A 22,158-nucleotide genomic window follows, 5' to 3' on the forward strand; every position below is an offset into this window, starting at 1 on the left:
ACCCCAACCTCATGGCCCAGTCCAGTGAAAGTGGGGGAGAGCCAATGATGGAGAGAGGGGGATGAAATGAAATGAGCAGGAGCAGGGCCTTAAAGAAGGGGCCGAGCATGGGCGGTGCCTTGGGGAAGGGCGTGGCATGGCTAAGTGTTTGGGTTTGTGCAGTTAGACATTTCACACTCCTCAGCCTGGACCACCCACCTCAGCCCTGTCCAGCCCCGCCCACCTCAGCCTGGACTACCCACCTCAGCCCAGCCTAGCCCCGCCCACCTCAGCCTGGACTACCCGCCTCAGCCCAACCTAGCCCCGCCCACCTCAGCCTGGACCACCCACCTCAGCCCTGTCCAGCCCCGCCCACCTCAGCCTGGACTACCCACCTCAGCCCAGCCTAGCCCCGCCCACCTCAGCCTGGATTACCCACCTCAGCCCAGCCTAGCCCCGCCCACCTCAGCCTGGACTACCCACCTCAGCCCTGTCGAGCCCTACCCACCTCAGCGGGGACTACACACCTCAGCCCCGCCTAGCCCCGCCTACCTCAGACTAGCCCCGCCCACCCGGCCCAGCCGAGCAGTTCAGTGAACCCAGCCCAGCCCCCGAGGGCAGCGATTTGCTTCTGCTCCTACCCCGCCCCTTGGGTGTCGCCCCTGAGAGCCAATCAGACGCTTCTCTCGGCCGGAGCCCGCCTCCTCCTGCTCTCGGTTGGCTGCTTAGGGCGGAACGTGCTGCCAGTCACTCGCTCCATGGAGACGCGGCGGAAGATGGCGGCCGAGCCCTGCAGTCGGGGCCGGGGGCCGTACCGGCGGCCGCCACTCTCCACCCTCGCCGCTGCCCTCCTCCTGCTGGGCTGCAGCCCGGCCCCCGCCGCCGCCGCCGCCTCTTCCAGTTGTCACCACCGCGTTCCCAGCGGCGGAGAGGTGAGGCGTGCCCGGGGCCAGGCTCTGCGGGCGGCCTGGGGAGGTGATTGCGTAACGCGAGGGGCCGGTGTGAGGGCGCGTTTAGAAACCCTCCCGTTTTGCAACTAGGTGCAGTTTCCACGCGACGTAACCATCTGGGCTCCTGCTCAAGACTTGCTGCCGCCTGGTCCATGGGGTTGCCAATCGGGAGGGAGGGGGGTTGTGGTCGAAAACACTCGCGATCCGCTTCCTCCTGGCTCATGTGCCCAATCGATCTATTGGATGATTGAGGCGCGCTCCTTCACTGGGTTGTGTGTGACTACGTGAACAGGGAGGTAAGGGTTGGGGGTATGGAGCACGCCCCGGAACCCAAGGTGATACCAGAGTGGCCCCTTTCATTTTTTCCACTGGCTTCCTCCTTGCTTTTTTCCAGTGACTTGGCTGCCTATGCACCTGTCGCACTGGTCCAGGGATGGTTGTGCACCTGTCGCACTGGTCCAGGGATGGTTGCAAATCAGGAGGGATGGGGTTTGTGGTCGAAAACACTCATGATCTGCTTCCTCCTGGCTCATGTGCCAAATTGATCTATTGGATGATTGAGGCGCGCTCTTTCACTTGTTTGTGTGTGAATACGTGTGTGGGTACAGAAGGGTTTCATTGTATCTTCTCTCTTGGCCCCAGCTATTGTTCTCCCTTCGTGTTGCATTGATAGTGGGTGGGTGTGTCTCGCCTTTTTTTTTAATCATATATGCTAGGGACAGTCTTGTCCTCTTCTCCTCTCCTGATGTTAGTGTAGATGCAGGCAGTGCAAAATGTACTAGAGTCATGCAGCTGTGCATTTGAGATACTATATTTCAATGATCTGAGGTTTGAAGAACAATGTGGAACTAGCTATTCTTCTTTGAGTGATTGCTCCTGTGTATTCCACAGTAGGTGTGCGTGCTCACCACATGCACCGGTGCCGGAAGTTTTTCCCTTAGCAGTACCCGTAGTGGGGGAGCACTGCTGCGACCCCTGGAGTGGCGCCTCTATAGCGTGTTATAAGGAGAGCTGCGCAGTCCCCCGACCCTCCGTTCCTTCTTACCGCCAGTGAAGGTCGTCGGAACTTTGTGCTCTAGCCTTGCTGTAGCCCTTCTAGTAGCGTTAGTAGTACCCCTCTTCTCCTTAGTTGGATAACTTCTTTAGTTTGTTGCCTGGTGGGGGGCATGCCCCGTGCCCCAGGCTTCAAGTCGTGCGACTCCTGTCGCAGTTCTATGCCAAGAAGCGACCCGCACACTCAGTGTCTTCGCTGCTTGGGCGAGACTCGCGTAACTGATCGCTGTAAGATCTGTTGGTCGTTCAAGCCTCGAACAAAATGTGAGAGAGAGATCCGGCTCCAGACCCTGCTGATGGAATCTGCATTGGCCCCGGCACCGGCACGCCGATCGCTCTTTCACTTGTTTGTGTGTGAATACGTGTGTGGGTACTGGGTGCCTCATCCTTGGTGCGGAGCGAGGCGCCCTCCACCAATCGGCACCCCTCACCTGCTAAGAAGCAAGGGAAGACTCAGCGGCGCCAACAAAAGGACAAGGGTGAGGCCGGACCTGAGTTGGGCAGCCCAGGAATCTCCCCGGGACCCAGACCTTCGACTTGCACCTAGCGGAGTAGTCTGGTCCCGTCCGCATGTGCCCCTCCTGCGGTGAGAATGCCGTCGACGCCGGAGGCTGCACAGGTGGTGCCTCTTTTTATGTGTTTGCTCTCCTGATGTTAGAACCTGACTATGCCGCTGCTGTAGAGGGCTCATCACGCAGCAGCTGGGGGCCACCACGTGGGCTCGGCAGGGCTGCTGGCCACAGGGCCAATGGGTATGGGTGGGCTGGCTGGGATCTCGGGAGTCACGTCGCAGGGATCTGCCCCGCTCCCCAGCGCTGCTCCAGCTTTGAGCTGTCTCCACTGCCTGAGACCTGTGGGGCCCCACCTGCCTCCCCGGGGGAAGAGCCACCTGGGACTGGTGCAGAGGCTGGGCCAGTCTCAGCCAGTCACAGGGAACAGTTGGGGGAGTGGGGGGAGGCTCAGCTGGGTCCTGAGGGAGCCTGGCCCGAGTAAGCTCAGCTCCTGCTCCAGCCTGGCTGACTGCACCAGCTCTGGTCACCTCCCTTTAGGGCTGGCTATTGTGGCTGGGGGTTAGGGTGTGGGAGAGTAGGTCTCTAGTGGGTCTGGGAGGGTGCTGGGCAGTGGGGGGTGGGGAGATCTATGTGTATCGGGGTGCTGGGAAGTGGAGGGGGTCTGCGGGACACTGTGCAGTTGTGGGGGGCACTGGGCAGTGAGGGGATCTATGGGGGAGTGGTCTGGGAGGGCACTGGGCATGGGGTTTGTGGGGGTCTCTGGGTGGTGCGGCACTGGGCGTAGGGAGTCGGAGGGGTGCTGGGCAGGGAGTTTGTGGGGGTCTCTGGGTGGTGTGGCACTGGGTGTAGGGAGTCGGAGGGGTGCTGGGCAGGGAGTTTGTCCACCCCCAAGGGGAAGAAGCATGATGGCAGCGCAGGGCCGGGCTGGACAGCGTGGGTCTGGCAGCTCCCGGTTTGCAAACAGTGCCCTCGTAGTGGGCTGGGTGGAGCGGGGCTATCCCTGCCGTGCCATGACCCATCTCCCATTGCCCCCGGCCGGCCCCTCGCTCTGAGGACTCTGCCCCCTGCCCTATGTCCCCATTTCCGCCATGGAGGCCCACAAATATTTTCAGCACCAGGCCCACAGAAGGTTAATCCGGCCCTTTTTGGGGTGCAGGCTCTGGGATGGAGTTGGGGTGCCGGAGGGTTGCAGGCTATGGGGAGTTTGAGTGAGGGGTGCAGGCTCTGACCCGGGGCAAGGGATTGGGGTACAGGAGGGTGCAGACATGTGAGCTCTGGGAGGGAGTTAGCAACTCAGCACGTATAAGAGAAAGGAGCTGCAGTGATTTCATATAGACATAGAAACTAATAAAAGACACTTTTGCATAGTCAAAATGTGAGAGGCAGAGTTTGGGGGAGGGAGGGGGCGTCTGTACAATATTTCACCACATTCAGTCTCCTGGCTGGAGCAGTAACGTAGCCCCGCAGCACTTGTGTAAGACAGAGAGGAGCTGCGGTGTCTAAGCTTTGACAGTCTAGGAATCGGGCTGCCTGTGCTTTTAAGACCCAGCCCCAGGAACCTGCCCCCTGCTCTGGGGCTGACATGCAGCGTCCTGGGAGCAGAACGAAAACAGCCTCTGCACCCCCCAAACCCCCGACACCCCCAGATTAGCGAGCCCAGCAGGTGGCTCATCCCGAGGGGCCACTGTTCCCCCCTCCCTAAACGGGGGTTTTGTCCCCGCACAGGGTCTGGCAGCGTCTTTCCCCCCCCCCCCGCCCCGGGCTTAACCCCGGCTTCCACCCCCCCACTCCCGATTTTTCCCCTTCAGCCCCTCTCCTGCTGCTACCTACAGCAGCTTGATCCCCCCGGCCAGTAAATTTCTGCCCCCTGCAGCCCCCGCTGTGATTTGCCCCCCTTGGGGCTTTTAACCCCCCCCCCCCAAAAGAGCAGGCAGCAAATCGTAAGTAGAAGTGAGGGCAGTGGCGACAGCGAAAGTTACTGGGCATGCTCAGTTCGGGTGCGCATGCTCAGTGCAGCCAAAGTAGGGAATCGGGAGTGGGATCTGTTTGCGTCGTTACACCGGTGGTAGTGTGGGTGCTCTCTGTGTAATGGGTGGGGGCGGGGCACGGAGTGTCCTGTGTGTAATGGGCGAGGTATGGGGTGCACTCTGCATATGGGGTAGGGGTGGTGCAAGGAGTGGGGCTGGAGCATGGGGTGCCCTGTGTGTAATGGGTTGGGAGGGGCATGGAGTGCCAGCGGGGCTTGCGGTGCCCTCTGCATACAGGGTAGGGACGGGACAAGACAAGGACTGGGTATGGGGTGGTGCCCTCTCTGTAGTGGTTGGGGAAGGGGTAAGGGATGGGATCAGGGGGTATCCAAGCAGCCTGGTATCAGATGGGGTAAAGGGGGCATGGGGTAAGGAGGATTGGTCAAAGGGTGGGAGAAGTGGGGACCAGGCTACCATAGTATCTGGGTGGGTTTTATAGGTATCTATGTTAGGAGTCAGGTGGTGGAAGGATGTTGGAATGTAATGGTGCTCCAGTGAGAGGTGTCAATATCTCAGTAATGCCAGAATCAGCTGTTTTGAAAAAGGGCTCTGCTGAAGCTCTGCAGAATAACCTCAAACTAAAGCAAACAGATGGCAGATAATGAGATCATTCCAAAACAATCAGTTGCAAAGAAAACTGATATTTGATATGATATTCCAGGTTTAAATGCTTTGGTCATAATCCTGTTACTTCTAGGTCTGATCCTTGCTGAAGACATTTGAGGCAGCTTCCTGGAACTTGCATCAGAAATTCAAGAGAGTAAATGTAAATTACTCTGGGCTTCTGCTGTAGTCAAAAATATAAATTTAGCCACTTCTGTAACTATCTTTTTAAAAATTCAGACTATTTTAGTCAATATATAACTAATACAAGTAAGAGGAGATAAGGTGTGTGTATGTGGAAGTAAGTATGTTGACTTTTGGGATGATGCTCAGAGTACTGAGTGATCTTTGATTAGGAAGGTGAGATTTATTATTATTATTTATTATTTTATTTTAAATCAAGAGCCTTTCAATATGGAGGCATTCAGAATTTGTAAATACCTGTCAGTTTAAAATAAAATTGTAAAAATAACTTGTCAAATCAAGTTCTCTGTTCCTGTTTTTACCAGGTTGTCTACAAAGTTTATCTTAAGGAAAATCATGTTCTCAAGAGAAATGTTGATCAAAAACTGAGAATTAAGACTATATATGACAGAAGTGTCGAAGAGTAAGTATAGTGATATTTTTCTGCAGTTTTGAAATGTAAAAATATATTATCTATATCAAAATGTTTCCTTTTTTCCCCCCTAGTTTGCTCCCTGAGAAACGACACCTTATAAAGGTATGTTACACTTGTTTCTCCTTTTGGTTTGTATGTATGGCATTCTGCTCTCCCAAAAGCTATTCCACAATGTGCTGTACATCAGTTATCTGCTATTTTTTACTCTTAAAAAATGTCTAGTTTCCAGTGGCACTTTGTGTATAGTTTATAAAGCACTTTGGGATCCTTCAGAGTAACTATATATGACTGTCAATATTCTTGCTGAGACTGCAGTGCCATACAGTGGCTTAGCTGCACTTAAGACTTCAGCAAGTCTTCGTGTCATGCCATCCTTTCTTCTGCTGTGCCTTCATGTTTAGCAAATGCCCTGTAATGTGAGAGTTAGTGGTCCTAGGATGCATTTTGTACTTGTATTGCAACAAGGAGTCCATTGTGTGTATTTTTGTTTTTGTTAAATTTAGAACAAACTTTTCCCACAAGCTATTTCTTATTTGGAAAAGACTTTTCAAGTTCGCAAACCAACAGGTACTATTTTGCTAAGCAGGTGAGTGAAGTTGGTTTACTATTGTTTGCTGTGTTGATATTTAAAATACTTTGAGTGAACTTTAATATAAATGTGGAACAACATCTTGTTTTTCCACTAGTGTAATAGTAACCCCTTGCGAGTAATATTTCTCATACTAATGCCTTATACAGTAATATTGTAGCACCTGTTTATTTCAGTATCTTTAGCTGCCATGAATTATTTTACAGCTTGCCTTTTCACTTATAAAATAATTTTGACTTTAATTTAAATTAATTGAAGGCAATGCGCAACAAACCAGTATTTAAGGAAGAAAGGTGACCCTCATAGATATTGCCAAGGAGCCTGTGCAGAACACACAAGATGTGGCCCAGTTGTAGTTCCTGAGGAACACTTACAGGTAGTTCAAACCAAGTGACATCTACTTAACATTATAAGTTTTATGGTTTGTGAAGATTACTAATAAAGTTAATATTAATATGTTTGACCTTTTATATGTAGTTTTTACTTGTGGGAGGTGATCAGATTTGAGCAATAAGACACAATATAATCTAAGGCAATAGCAGAGTTTCTCTGATTATATTATAGAGCCAAAAGTCAAGTGAATTAATCCTTACAAAAATTGCCGTAATTGCATTACGGTGCATTGGTGTGGAGCGTGTCAAAATTATGGGATAGAAATTTTACTAATACTAAGGAAAATAGATTTAAAAAGGACATTGTTGAATATTAAGCCCTAGATATTACCAGAGTTCTAAAGCCAATTTATAATACTCCTTATTCAGTGTGTCCAATTTTCTAGAATTAATTTGTCATCATAGAGTCCAGTTTTGAAGTTCTTACTCATCCAAATCTTCTACTGAAGTCATGTTGACATAATATATTTTCTTACTTGGCTGTTTCGATTCATACTAAAATACATGATTAGCACTTCTCTTACTTGCTCTGATCATTGTAGCTTTACACACTTGATACCATTTTTCAAACATATTGTGTAGCACTTTTACTCAGTTTATTTTTAAATTTAATTGAAATTTCATTAAAATGAATCAAGAGACACACTTATATGAAATACAGTCAGAACCTCTAGTGATAAGTGTGCCTCAGTTTTTGGATGTCCAAGTTGGAGACACCATAAAAGTCTGACTCTGAAAGGGTTGATCACCGCCTTTTTAGTACACTTCGTACTGGGCACCACCAGGGGTGAAAGTAACTTACAGGACTTACCGGTACTGCCGGAGTCCTGAGGGGGCGTGGCCTCATCCGGAAGAGGTGGGGCCTCTCAAGATTTAAAGGCCCTGGGGCACCAGCTGTGTCTGGGAGACCCAGGGCCTTTAAATCAACCAGGGGCTCCCAGCTGAAGAGGTGGCTGGGGGCCCCCCAGGGCTTAGGGGCAAATTAAAGGGCCCGGGACTCCAGCCGCCGGGGGGAACCCTGAGCTTTGCGGGGCTGGGGCAGGGATTTAAAGGGCCCAGAGCTCCTGCCGCTGAGGGGAGCCCCGAGCCCTTTAAATCCTGGCCCCAGCCTGGCCGCCAGAGCTGCGGCCGGGATTTAAAGGGCTCTGGGCTGCCCGGTGTAGCCCTAAGGATTAATCTGTTGGTCTCTATAAAATGTCTTTTTGATAAATTTACGTATGTAATAGGCTTATAGATTTATAGATTTGCAATAGCTGAAATGCAAGATACCTACAGATCAGACATCCTGATCTGATGCTAAAGGCAACCTTTGGGATCCTTACTCAGAAAAGTAATTAATAATAAGACAAAATACCTACGCAGATGTCTGGAAACCTTTAACTAAACCAATAACAGTAAAGGGTGGAAAAAGGGATTTTTGCCCACAAATCTAACAAGTACACCACAAATGCGTACATAACTGTCATTCATATGCACACGTTAGCCTATGAGGTAGGTGTACCCTAACACTTCCGTGGGGGACAGATGAAATTTGGGCATAGGAGGAAGGATTTCCGAATAATGCTCTATAAAAGGTGAAACAAATCACCATTAGGCAGGCGATACACCCATCTATCTGTTCCTGTCTACACTCCATCGCCTCCACCTCATCTACGTATCGATGCTACCCATCTCCGAAGGCTATTAACTACTAATAGGCCGTAGTATTATCTTTTCAAAACTGTAAGTAAAAAGGAATCTAATTTCCCTTCTGCTTTACCTTCTAAAGCACCTACTTTATGTAGGGTTAAAACCAAAACCCAATCTTAAAATAGCTTCCTCTATCAGAGGTGTAAAAAACACCCAAAGTGCTGCTGCACTACAAAGCTTATAACAGTGTATTATCATAAATATATCTCTTAAACTGTAATATTTTGTAGCTTTGTAATCTTAAACTGTTTTAACATTTACTTATTGTTTCATTAATTTTAATAAAAAGGTCTTTATAACTATAGCTGTCTCAGTGTAAGTTCCTGTCATATACCCCGAAGTTCCTTTTATAAACTCTGTGAAGCCTAATTCAGAACGGACTTTCTTCTAATCAAACACATTGGCGAGCCAAACCCATACTATTAATATCCAATAATTATTATTAATATTACTAATTAAAAACTAATTAATTTAATTTTATTTGATTAAGTGAATAAATTCCACCAACCCTACTAACCCACCCCAAATCAAGCTACACCGGTGCAGTCCAGCACGGCGTACTGGCTTACGTACACTTCTGGGCACCACTCAAATTGAGGAATCAAAATCACTAATCACTCTTTAAAACTTTGGCCCTAGTGTATTCACCCAGTCCACAGCGGGGATTCTAATCTTTACTTGGCTTAAAAGAACAAATATTTGTGAATGGCTTTAAGATTGGCATATTACATTTCTAAGAATTTAAGTTATTTAGGCTAATTATTTCATATCTTTCCCATTTTAATTGCATTATCATAGCAATGTAGGGAATATAGCGCAAAAGAAGGGCATTGGGGACCAGCTGGCTTACCAGACCAAGAAGGAATTCGAGATGCCGATTTTGTACTTTATGTCAGTGCTCTTACTACTGAAAGATGTGGTCAGGAAAATATTATTGCGTACGCAGCCTACTGCCAACTGGAAGCAGAAATGGACAGGTAAAAATTCATTCCAGGCTAATTTTTACTGAGTAATTTTTTCAGGTCTTTGCATTCATTTATGCTGAACTCACTAGATATGTCTGTTCTGCTGAGTGTAATGGGTTGTTGGTTTACGTCTTACGTTCCTAAAATCTCATGCTTCATGGCTTTAGCTGGTCACCTGCACAGGTCTAGAAGGGACTCCCCCAGTGTGTTCTGGGTTTTTGCACTGAAGCATCAGAGATGGTCACAGCTGGAGATGGGACACTGGATGTGGTGGGCTGGTGCCCCAAGGTAGCTCTGAGCATTCTCTCTCTCTCTCACTGTCAGTTGTCCAGCTGGCTGATTCTTGTTCGTGTGCTTATGGTCTAACTGATCACATATGTAGGTTTGGGAAGGAATTTTCCCTCAGGTTAGATTGTCAGTGACCTTGGGGGGTTAGCAATTTCCTTTGCAGCAGGGGTGCGAGTCACTTGTGGGGTTATCTGAGTGTATATCATTTAATCAGTTCCCTGCCATTGCAGGGACCTCGGGCATTGGTTCACCTCGGTCCCTCTTATGCGCCATAGGCAGAGAATAACAGTTCAGTCTCCTGTGACTTGTAATACTTAGGTCTAATTTTGGTTGTTGGGTTTAGCATGTGAGTGCTGGATGATGTTGGTGGCCTGTATTATACAGAAGTTCAGACTAGATCAGTTGCTCTCAACCTTCCCAGACTACTGTACCCCTTTCAGGAGTCTGATTTGTCGTGTCCGCCCTCCCCTCCCCGCCCTTCCAAATTACACCCCACTTAAAACCTACTTGCTTACAAAATCAGACATTAAAAGACTGAAGTGTCACAGCACACTAGTACTGAACTTTCTAATTTTTACCACATAGTTGTAAAATAAATCAATTGGAATATAAATATTGTACTTACATTTCGGTGTATAGTATATAGAGCAGTATAAACAAGTCATTGTCTGTATGACATTTTAGTTTGCACTGACTTTGTTGGTGCTTTTTATGTAGCCTGTTGTAAAATTAGGCAAATATCTAGATGAGTCGATGTACCCCCGGAAGACCTCTGTGTACCCCCAGGGGTACATGTACCCTTGGTTGAGAACCACTGGACTAGATGACCCAGTGGTCTCTTCCGGCCTTAAGCTCTGTGACTCCACTACAGTGGAACATGGTAATGTAGACAGGTTACATGTTAAGAACCAAAACAGTCATTCTCATGTCTCTCCTTGACACAGTACACTTTGAGATTTTGCAAAACAATATTTTGCGTAAATATTTTTCAAGTACAAATTATGCTAAAAATATTTTCAATATTTATTAAAATAAACTAAACTTTCTTATTAATGTGTGCGCGCGCACACACACATATCAAACTACACGAAATCCTGAGAAGCTGGGACATACCGAGTCAAAGCTAAACCTCTTTCCTTAATACGCATACCATATAAAGCTTCCATTGAAGTAAGTGCAAAACTTCTACTAATTTAAATGGGAGTAGGATTGGGCCCCTTATCTGCAGAATATGTGCACCTTGATCTTGCAATTGTATCCATTATCACCTATGTGGAGCCTTATGGAAGTTGACCTCAGTGTAGGGTGACCAGATGTCCCGATTTTATAGGGACGGTCCCGATATTTGAGGCTTTTTCTTATATAGAAGTCTATTACCCCTCCACCCCCGTCCCGATTTTTCACACTTGCTGTCTGGTCACCCTACCCCAGTGATGCACTTTGCCTTAAATTTTCGTGCAGACTAGCTCCCACCCCTCTGCTGCTGCCTGAAGTTTTACAAGCTTTAAGCAAACTGAAAATCTCTTTATTTTAAAATAGATCAGGGGTTCTCAAACTGGGGGTCATGACCCCACAGGGGGTCACAAGGTGGTTACAGGGGGTCGTGAGCTGTCAGCTCCATGGGGCTGACAGCCCAGAGCCCCCATTAAATTAAATTATACCCCCCTTTTTTAATTTATAAAGGGGGTCACACTCTGAGGCTTGATGTGGGAAAGGGGTCACCAATACATATGTTTGAAGACTAATGCCATAGAGCTCCTAGGGGTGTTGGTAGAGAGGTCTATGTTTCTGCTGCAACAAGTCAATTTTTAAGAACAAATACTGGCCTTGTGGGACATAATTCTGCAGTACTGTATAAAGCAATAGCTTGACCTAATTTGTATTTTCATTTTTAAATAATTGTGGGTGGGGGGGGATTTATTTTGGGTGGTCAAGTAAGGGAGCTGAAATAATGCTCCTTACCCTCCATTTGAGGTTTTAAGAGATAACTGGTTGTCTCTGTTTTCTGTCTCTTATTATGGCTATAAAACAGGTGGTTTGTAATGGAAACTGACTGACTGACCCTGAGCTTCAGTTGTGCAGTGTCTGCTGCTAGATTGGAATTCTTTTATTTAACGAGTTAACTCAGTGGTTTTCAACCTGTGGTCCACGGACCCCTGATTTCCAAAGATGTCTACACCTTCATTTGAAATCTTGTAAGGGTCTGCAAATGAAATAAAGGTTGAAAACCATTGGGTTAACTTATTGACCTCCAATAATTACACACTTTTTGCATGCTCTGTGTGTGTGTGTACGTACACGTGCTACTGCTAGTAATCTATCTAGTCAGGAAAAACATTACATGGAAGGATTTATCCCCAAAAGAGGGTGAAAAGTTATTTGCATTAAATCAGATGAGTGTTCTTTAGGTTTAATTTGTTACCTCCATATTGAATGTGATTTTTTTTTTTTCAAGTTGCCCAGCATTTAATCAAAATCCAATTTATAAAACAAAGCAATGTTTGTCTTCCAGGCCAGTAGCAGGATATGCTAATTTGTGTCCAAATATGATTTCTACTCAAGCTCAGGAATTTATTGGCATGCTGTCTACAGTGAAACATGAAATTATTCATGCACTGGTAAGACTTGATATTTTAACATGTCATTTCCTTGCATTCTCCCAGCTAGTTTATATAAAAAGGAATGCATTTAATTTGCATCTTTCAACATCTGTGCTAATTGCCTTCAGGTATAATATTCTCAACATATATATTGGGGGTTGTATATTGGTCTCTTAATGGCTTTTAGTATTTTAGATGGATTAGTATTGTCTAAACATGCTTTTTATTTACCTTTTTTGAAGGGTTTCTCTGCTGGGCTATTTGCATTTTATCACGATGATGATGGAAATCCTTTGACAGCAAGATATGCAAATGGGCTCCCACCTTTTAATGACAGGTATATTTTTAAATCCCTGAATCCTCTTGGTTTGGTAACTTGACAGTGTCCTTTCATTTTTGCAAGAATATATTCTGGCTGTTAGCCTCTTGAAAGTCAGAGTTGTTTCCTTTTGCAGAAATGTTCTTTCCCTTCACACTCAAACATTAGTTTAATTTGTTGTAGAGTTGATTCATTTGTGGCATTATGCTTTTTTTGTGTTTATATCACACACACACACACACACACACACACACACACACACACACACACACACACACACACACACACACGTGTCAGATTTAGGATGTCAATTACAGGGCTACCTGCACCTTTGCCTCCATTGGTGGTCTCTTTGGGTGCACTCCCTCAGGTGTCAAGCCTCATGCCTTCACCTATTTCAGAATAATTTTACAGTTTTCCCACTCTTAGATTGGGCGCTGGGCTGCAGTATACTGTGTATTAACCATTCGTACCTGAATTCAGCCAAACCTGCAGGGGTATTTGTTGTGCCATTCTTCCCTTTGGGAGGCTGCGACCAGTGGTACACAGTGATCAGACATCCTCCTTAAATCAAAGTATTGTTTGCTTTAGCAGTAGGAACAAAGAATTTAGAGCAGTGGTCCCCAAACTGTGGGTCATGCCCCCCAGAGGGGGGTGCAGAGGAACATTCAGGGGGTGGGGCCTGGGGCAGCCTGCATGGGGAGGGCGTGCCACCCACCTCTGCCACAACCATGGCTCTCTGCTGCGGCTCCGCTCCCGGCCCCAGCCTTAGCCCTGACCACAGCTGGGCCATGGCTTCCGCTCCCATCCCCAGCCTTGGCCCCTGGCTGTGGTTCCGCTCTTAATCACGATCCCAGTCCCAGCCTCAGTTCCTTTTCCCCTCTCTGTGCCCCCACCCAAAACTGGGGGACCGACTCCTGGCTTGGTCGGGGAGTGGGTGGGCAGGGGTAAGGTGGGACAGACTGTGAAAAGTTTGGGGACCACTGATTTAGAGAAAAGGGATTGTAAATAAATATTCTATAAGCAGTGGGGTGTCTGTGTGCTGGTCTGGTTCCCCGGAACTGCTCCCTTTTCTGAGAGAGCATTCCTTTTTAAACCAGCCAGAGTTCCTTTGACCTGCTGGGTTCCCAGCCTTTTCCTGTCCTGGGATTGTCTCTTAACTCTCAAGTGTTTGCTGAGAAGTTGCTTATCTTGAGCCATTCTTTCTCTCCGGCTTGTGATTCCCCACAGCCTCCTATTAAACCAAAATGTTCATACTATTAACAGCCCAGTAACCAGGTCAATATATAGTATTCATAAGCTATTCCAGAGCAACTCCAAATTAGTCACATAGGGTCTATTGGATCTGGCAGCACAACTTCAGCTTCATTGCCCCCATTCCTCTACACTATGGGTAATGCTAAGTAGCAGTAATGCCCACAGTTAAACTGTGCTGATTAAAAGTTGACAGAATCCTATCAATTTTGCTTAAACTGACCACTTCATCTGCTAGCGATTCAAGGGCAATCTATTCAAATTTGGATATTCTGAATATATGAAATCTTCCTAGACTGAAAAGAGTTGGCGGTCCTGTCATACTGAAATGTGACTTTGTCTTCATTTTTCAATAAGATCTCAAATTTGACCCTAAACCTTAATCTGAAGTAATTTGGGTCAGTTTTCATGTCTGTTCCTTAATTGATACCACCAATAGTTAGTTAACTAAGGGCCTTCATGTCATTGAAGTACTACAGTGGACAGTCATAGGTCTGCAGTATTATTATTCTGTGTGTTCAGTAATGGACAACTACTGGATAATAGTGTAGGTTATAGAATATCAAGGTTGAAAGGGACCTCAGGAGGTTATCTAGTCCAACCCCCTCCTCAAAGCAGGACCAATCCCCAACTAAATCCCTAAGTGGCCCCCTCCAGGATTGAACTCACAACCCTGGGCTTAGCAGGCCAATGCTCAAACTGCTGAGCTATCCCTTCTCCCCTGCAGTCCTTTTTGGGACTTCAATCCGGATTATCCTGCAGTCCTCTCAAGAACACTGGGGTCTTGCCTCTGAGGACTGCATGATCCATCACTGTGGCTCAGTTCAGTGGTGTACTTAAACATACACCTAACTTTAAGAACGTAAGTAAGGTTACTGAAAACAGTGATTATATTCATGATTACACTTAGGCATATGCTTAAGTACCTTGCTGAATCAAGGTTTATTCTTCATATATATCTTGTATTGAGTTTACTTAAATCACAGTGATGTATCACATGTCAAATATCATTGTAATTGAATTTACTCAGTATAAGATGTCTATCTTCCAAGGTTTTTAAATATAGAATCATAGAACTGGAAGGGACCTCAAGAGGTCATCTAGTCCAGTCCCCTGCACTCAAGGCAGGACTAAGTATTATCATTCTAGTCCGTCCCTGACAGGTCTTTGTCCAACCTGCTCCTAAAAATCCCAAATGATGGAGATTCCACAACCTCCCCAGGCAATCTATTCCAGTGCTTAACCACTCTGACATTTAGGAAGTTTTTCCTAATGTCCAACCTAAACTGCCCTTGCTGCATTTTAAGCCCATTGCTTCTTGTCCTGTCCTCAGAGGTTAAGAAGAACACTTTTTCTCCCTCCTCCTTGTAACAACCTTTTATGTACTTGAAAACTGTTACCATGTCCCTTCAGTCTTCTGTTAATCATTTTTGTTGCTCTTTTCTGGATTGTCTCCAGTTTGTCCACATCTTTCCTGAAATGTGGTGCCTAGAACTGGACACAGTACTCCAGTTGAGGCCTAATCAGCGCAGAGTAGAGCAGAAGAATTACTTCTCGTGTCTTGCTTACAATTCTCCTGCTAATACATCCCAGAATGATGTTTGCTTTTTTTTGTAACAGTGTTGACTCATGTTTAGCTTGTGCTCCACTATGACCCCCAGATCCCTTTCCGCAGTACTGCTTCCTAGGCAGTCATTTCCCATCTTGTATGTGTGCAATATGTAATGGCACTATGTAGGATGATTTCTGCATGCCTATAATTCTCATTTACTATTTAAAAAAAAATCACAATACACTTTCCTGTTTTTCAGTTAATTTAGATATTTTCAGTATAAATAAGCAATTTTGCAACTGTTTTCCCTTTTAGTAGTAAAAACTCATTTCTTTGTGCAATTTCTGCAAGTGAAAGTTCTTAGCTTTTTAGATTCTTTCCTGATATGTGCAATATATTTTATTGATGCATAATAATTCTGAAAATATCTCCTTAGTAAACTTCTTCAGTTTGACTGATCACAAAATGCAAATTAGGCTTATAACTTGGAAGAATATTACTAAGGAGGAAAGTTGCCCAGTTAAACTACTTCATTTTCATAAGGAATTAGAGTACATATTAAGAGGATACTGAGCACTGTTCATTTTTTTTGGAAGGTAATGTTTAGTTTTGGAGCGTAGTCTAGGTTTATTGCTTAGATTCTGGTAAAACATCTCTAATTAAAACATTTTCCTTACAGTCTAGGTTTGTATCAGTGGAGCAATAAAGTTGTTGATAAAGCAGTGAGGTTATGGGATATACGAGGTAATAAGATGCTGCGCCATGATGTATTTCTTCTGATAACACCTCGAGTAGTTGTAAGTACTGATTAACTTAAGCTTCTTTCATAGTGCATCTGTCCTGATTACCATCAGATACTTGAACTTCAAAATGGTAATGACTGTTGATAACAAAAATGTTAATTTACTGGATACTACAAAGAAAAAAGAATTCTTGACCACATAACCTGGTTTGGGTCAAACTTTAAAGAAAATCATACTCCTAGTTAATTGAAAGATATTTAAGTAAGATGGAGAACAGTTAATTGGGTCTTGAGGTGTAAGGGGAGAAATAATTGAAATGCAAAGACAGAATGTAGGGGTTGGGTAGAGATACCATGAAGGATAGAGTAGAAGATTAAAGCAGATTTGGTAGTGATTAAATGGACCATCCCATCCTACTCACATCTTGTTTCCATAAAGTCTGATCCTGAGGCTTTGATCACTCGCAATTGCTATTGACTTAAGTGATAAGGCCCTTAATCCTTTTTCTGTTCAGTATTCATCTTTTTTTTCATATGACTAGTATACCTTTCCTTTCCTATTTAAATACTACTTGTTTTCCTAATTCCGCCTATAATGAAGTGTCAGCGTTGAAAAATTTCATCACACCTTTCCTCTTGTTTTAGAAATTATTCCAAAATGTTTGACACCCTTTCTCCTCCGAGCTCCCTCCACCTCACTCTCTCACAGTCTTTCCTTTCAAATTTTAACTTTTTTATTTTTAAGGAATTTGAGGACAGAAACCAATTAATAAATGAAACCGAACAACAGTACTTTCACCCAAACATTAATTTTGGTATTATAGATTGTTTGGAGAAATTCTAGTCAAACCTTTACTTTTAGGAAATTGAAATAACTATTTGTAGCTCAACTCTTTAAAGCTGTACTGCTAACTATAGTAAGGGGCTTCTGCTCATCCTGGTTACTGTCCTATTGTGAGGTGGGAGCTGGGAGGGCAGGCCACAAATCTTAGACAGGGTGATGCCTGTTGGCTAATAGCGGTATGTTTTGATTTTTCTCATGGAAAATTCCACCAGAATCTCTCTTCTCATGGAAAATTTTGATTTTGACAAAACCCCGTTTTCTAATGTGAAAATGTTTTGTTCAGAATTTCTTGAGCATACCTAATCGTGAAGGGGGGGCTATTTCATGAAAGCTTATTTTCTCTGAAACATTGTTTTCAGATGATCCTGATATGAACTTGGAATAAGTAGGTAGTATGGTATGTTCCTTATTAGTGGCTAACAGCCAGGTTGCTGGATTCAGTACTGGGAGATTCACTAGCTTGTTAGAGCTTCAATAAGGAGAAGTCCTTCTGCATTCAAAGGAAAATAGCAGACTGTGGTAAAAGGAGGACATTAAAATAGTCCTTTTTTAAAAAAAAAAAAAAATCTTAATCAAGAAGTTCATTTCTGAGTTTTTCTCAGTGTTTTGAGAATGAGGTTGTAACAACAGTTCTGTTTTTTGTAGGAAGAAGCTCGGAAACATTTTGACTGTCCAATTCTAGAGGGAATGGAGCTTGAAAACCAAGGTGGCATGGGTACTGAGCTCAATCACTGGGAAAAGCGATTGTTGGAGGTTAGTGCTGGTAAATAATTCACTGAAGGGGATAAAAATGTAGATTTATTTATTTTATTTTTTTTCAGTTTTTCAGGTGTATCGTAGATCTATTGGAAACCCACCAGTGTTAAACTAACTGAAATACATTGCAAATAACTCTAAGCTGTGCACATTAAACCTCTATTCATTCCCACACAACTCTCATACCATTCTCCAAACTCTTAATTCTCAGAGCACAAGGTTCACCAGTGCCTAGAAAAACAGCATCAAATGACAAACAATTAGAGGTTCACTTTTCTATAGTTCTTTCCCTATCTTCCCCCAACTTGCCCTGTAGAGTTTATTAGTGTAATACAGCTATGCAGTGATCCTAGTTTAATTTGTTTTATGTACTTCTGTACCAACTAGTCTCTTCATAAGAAAACTACATTTATAAGGGCACTTTTGAACTTGATCTTTGTTTACTGAGTGAGTGTTTCTGGGAGGAGAGGGGAGTGGAACTTCCTTCGAGCCAGTTTATCTTTTTTGTCATCCCCTCTCCTTCTACCTTTTTGTCTCAAATCCTGGAGAGTGCAGTTTAGTCACTACCTTGACTTCATAAAATCATAGAAATGTAGGGCTGGAAGGCACCTTGTGAGGTGATCTAGCCCTTCTCTGTAGGATAGAATTAAATATATCTAGACATCCCTGACAGGTGTTTGTCTAACCCAATGGTCCCCAAACTATGGGGTATGCCCCCCTTAAGGGGGTGTGGAGGAACATTCTGGGGGGCACAGTGGGGCCCAGGTCAGCCCCCACAGGAGGTGGGGAGGGAGCGCTGCTCAGTCCCGTTTTGCCCCCAGCTCTACTTCAGCCATGGTCCCGCACTCAGCCCCAGCGTCGGCCTCTTACTGCAGCTCAGCCAGGACCCCAGCTGCCGGCCCCCATTGCGGCCCGGCCGTGATTCTGGCTTCATCCCTGGCCCCAGCTCCAGACCCTCCCCCAAGCTGTGGCCCCAGTCTCAGCCCCCTTCCCCTCTGTTCGCATGTCCTCACCTCCACCCCACCACAGGAGCCATAGCCTTGGCTCGACCCTGAAAAGTCTGGGGACCACTGGTCTAACCTGTTCTTGAAAACCTTCAGTAACAGCAGATCCACATCTTCCCTAGGTAACCTGTTTCAGTGCTCATCTGTATTTCTATGATCCCCTCCAGTGTGGCTTTTGCCATCTCCCCTGTGCAGAAATTCCTCTGAACAAGGCAATTGACTGTTCTCTCACTAAGACGGTGGTCATTTAGCCTATTTGATTGTCTGTGCAGCATTGTTCCTTTTATAGTACAAATGTTAGTGACCTCGTAGTCATGGGTAAAACCACAATATCAAATCAATGTTGTGCGTTGTAGAGGTAAGCAATAAGGGAACAAATTTAAATTTCAAGATTTCCTAGGGAAGTTGGTAAGAAAAAATTAAACATTTTTGGAAAATACTTTTGGTGTCTTTTAACTTGCAGTGAAATTTTTTCAGTATGGAGAAATAACTTAAAATACTTGTCAAGGAAAATGTGCTCTGAAAACACTGTGAATCGCTTTTCAGAAGCTTCCTAACAGTTGCTGGTAATTTTCAGAATGAGGCAATGACTGGATCCCACACACAGAACAGGGTCTTCTCCCGGATTACCTTAGCATTAATGGAGGATACAGGGTAAGAGTGAAAAGACCAAATGTTGTTAGTCTTCAGTTTCAGACTTGTGTGTTTTCAAGCTATAAACAATGAAAGTACTGTGGAGTTCATGCACTTAGAGATGTTGCAGTTAAATGAATACAGCTTGCTTTATGTAAAAAGTTAATAATTAAAGATATTTGGTATAGCACTATGTTATCTTCATTTTTCTTCAGATGTCTCTTGAATGCCATCTATCATTACTCTGTCCATAAAGACCACACCCTTGTGTGTATCTGGTTTGTATAATCAAATTATGCCTTTGGGGTAAAATTCTCCTTGAAAAGCTACATAGCAGATCTTCACTGTCATTCAGCTCTTATTACAGGTATAGAATTTCCATGCCTGGAAGGAGGGCAGAATCAGTCAAGATCTAACCTGTGCATATGAGAGCAGAATTTCCCCTTTATATATGTAAGCCCTTTGGCCAATTACTCCTGTTTCTTTGGCACACTTTATCCATTGTACAATGCCAGATGTAGTCACCATTTATTCAGCAAGAGATGCACATTACAAATAGTGAATTAAAACTAAAACTTGTCTTATTTGTTAAAGTCAGAAGGAAATATTCATATAATTTATATATACAAGGGACATAACCTACATTAAAATTTTCAGTGAATGAATAAGGAGATTATCAAGTTTTTAAACTGTCTTCTGCTGATTGGTCAGAAGACCAGTTTCTCAGTTGTATTTCCATTTCAAAATATCTTTACAGCTGGTATAAAGCCAATTACAGCATGGCAGAGAAATTAGACTGGGGCCGTGATAAAGGCTGTGACTTTGTGATGAAAAGCTGTAAATTTTGGATTGACCAAAAGAAAGAGAAGTAAGAACACACTTTTTTTTTTTTTTTTTTTTTAAGCTCAATGTTCATGTTCATCTGTGTGTGTTTGTCTTCGCTCATATTATAAACTTTTTGAAATGTGTGGCTGTTTAGTGTTGTGAGCCAAAAGTCCAATGAACTATTCCACTCATCACAATGCGTGGTAGCAATTGAAGATAGTTCAATTTTAGCTGCAACAAAATTTCCAGTCTGTCTCACCAAAGTGCTACAAAATCATTTGACTTGCAACAGAGGACAGATGGCCTTGACAATAATTATCCTCTGTAGATGTTCGCTGCTTCCCTTCATCATGTTTCTCAATATGATGCTTTGAAACCTGTTGAATTTGCAGTTTGTCAGTATTCAGTATTCATCTACATCTTTCTCTTCTGTTGTGTAGACCATGAACTCACTTTTATTAGGTTGTGCAAGAATAATAGCTGATTGGCTTCTATCACTAATATCCTTGCTTTTACTCTAATTTTTTTTACATTTAATCTTGAAAAGTGGACATGCTATTACTTTGCCTCCATTGAATTGGAAGTGCAAATGACTCTTAGAAGTCTAAATATCTGATTGCACCTGCAACAATGGAGAGCGGGCTAAGGTCTTTTTCAAAATCAGGCCTAGTTTGTGTTAGTTCTAATAGTATTTTAGATACTGCTCTGACCCATAGGGGGCGTATCTCGTTACACTTTGTATTAGCAGGCCTTCTCACGATTTTAATCTTTTCACCGGCTTAAAAATTTGTAAAGACTAGCAAAAAATTAGACCATCTAGATGAGTAAGTGCATCCTAGATTAAATACTTCTTGATTTAGAGAATATTGTGTTGGCAAATGTGTGGATGCGTTTCCTATGACATTCAAGACCAATCAAATGGCAATAGTTTGCTGCCAAGCTCATTAAGAGATCAGTGTCCAACACATGATGGACCAATGAAGTCGGGGAAAAGTAACACCAGTCCTTATAGAATTGTCTAGCAAAAGCAATTGATATAAATATGATCTAATTCAACTAAGATTTTCTTTCCTCTTTTGAAGGAGGCAATTGGTGAGTCCATATTGTGACACTCTGAGGAGTAATCCACTGCAGTTAACTTGTAGACAGGACCAAAAGGCAGTAGCAGTATGCAATTTACAGAAATTCCCAAAGCAGTTACCTCAGGAGTACCAGGTATAATGCATCTTACTCCATGGAACAGCTCAAATTATTTTTATTTACATCAGGAGTTCTCAAATTTCATTGCACCACGACCCCCTTCTGACAACAAAAGTTACTACACGACCCCAAGAGAGGGGACCAAAGCCTGAGCCCTGTCGCTCCGGGGATGGGGGAGTCAAAGCTGCAGCCCTGGGTGGGGGACTAAGCCTAAGGGCTTCAGCCTCAGACAGGGGCCTTATAACCTGAGCCCCGCCGCCCAGGGCTGAAGCCAAAGCCTGATCTCTGCCATCCAGGGTAGTGGGGCTCGGGCTTCGGCCCCGGGCCCCAGCAAGTCTAACGCCAGCCCTGGCAACCCCATTAAAACAGGGTTGCAATCCACGGTTTGAGAACTGATAACTTAGGTGGTGCAAGATGTAGTGGTGACTTAGGGTGCAGCATTCTTTCCCTCGGAGTTGGTACTGAACTAATATGTGAAGGGGATGTGTGTTGCTGAAAGTGCCCTATTTCAGAGAACGACAAATGACATGCTGACCGTTTATGGTCATTAGAAATGTCATGTTGGTCTCTTCTGAAAGAACAATGATGTTCACCTGGCTCTCTGACCAATTCCATCGTAAGTCATTGCAGGCTCCTACATAGATTTCCCTGGAAGATTTTCTGTATATGGAATTTCTTCAATTCCTTACCTAACCTGCTGCCGGGTATTGCTGTGCATTGTTACAATAGTGCTGTTTCACTCTGGAGGTGGCTGTGATTTGGT

General features: G+C 44.5%; 1 protein-coding gene across 3 annotated transcripts in view; it reads left to right on the forward strand.

Moving 5' to 3' along the window:
• The first annotated feature begins 748 nt into the window (after positions 1 to 748).
• Positions 749 to 22,158, forward strand: part of LMLN (leishmanolysin like peptidase) — a 29,955-nt gene continuing 8,545 nt past the window's right edge. For 2 of the 3 annotated variants that reach the window (XM_039495588.1, XM_039495589.1), the window contains exons 1-13: positions 749 to 911; positions 5,634 to 5,731; positions 5,815 to 5,845; positions 6,247 to 6,329; positions 6,591 to 6,708; positions 9,212 to 9,390; positions 12,179 to 12,284; positions 12,509 to 12,603; positions 16,071 to 16,188; positions 17,623 to 17,730; positions 19,315 to 19,391; positions 20,128 to 20,238; positions 21,278 to 21,410. In XM_039495588.1, the coding sequence (XP_039351522.1) occupies positions 756 to 911; positions 5,634 to 5,731; positions 5,815 to 5,845; positions 6,247 to 6,329; positions 6,591 to 6,708; positions 9,212 to 9,390; positions 12,179 to 12,284; positions 12,509 to 12,603; positions 16,071 to 16,188; positions 17,623 to 17,730; positions 19,315 to 19,391; positions 20,128 to 20,238; positions 21,278 to 21,410 (1,413 nt within the window). In that variant the 5' untranslated portion in view covers positions 749 to 755. The remainder of the gene's footprint in view (positions 912 to 5,633; positions 5,732 to 5,814; positions 5,846 to 6,246; positions 6,330 to 6,590; positions 6,709 to 9,211; positions 9,391 to 12,178; positions 12,285 to 12,508; positions 12,604 to 16,070; positions 16,189 to 17,622; positions 17,731 to 19,314; positions 19,392 to 20,127; positions 20,239 to 21,277; positions 21,411 to 22,158) is intronic. The other variant, XM_039495590.1, reaches the window with a different exon arrangement.

Source organism: Mauremys reevesii, linkage group 11, assembly GCF_016161935.1.
Source record: "Mauremys reevesii isolate NIE-2019 linkage group 11, ASM1616193v1, whole genome shotgun sequence".
Taxonomy (NCBI): Eukaryota; Metazoa; Chordata; order Testudines; family Geoemydidae; genus Mauremys; species Mauremys reevesii.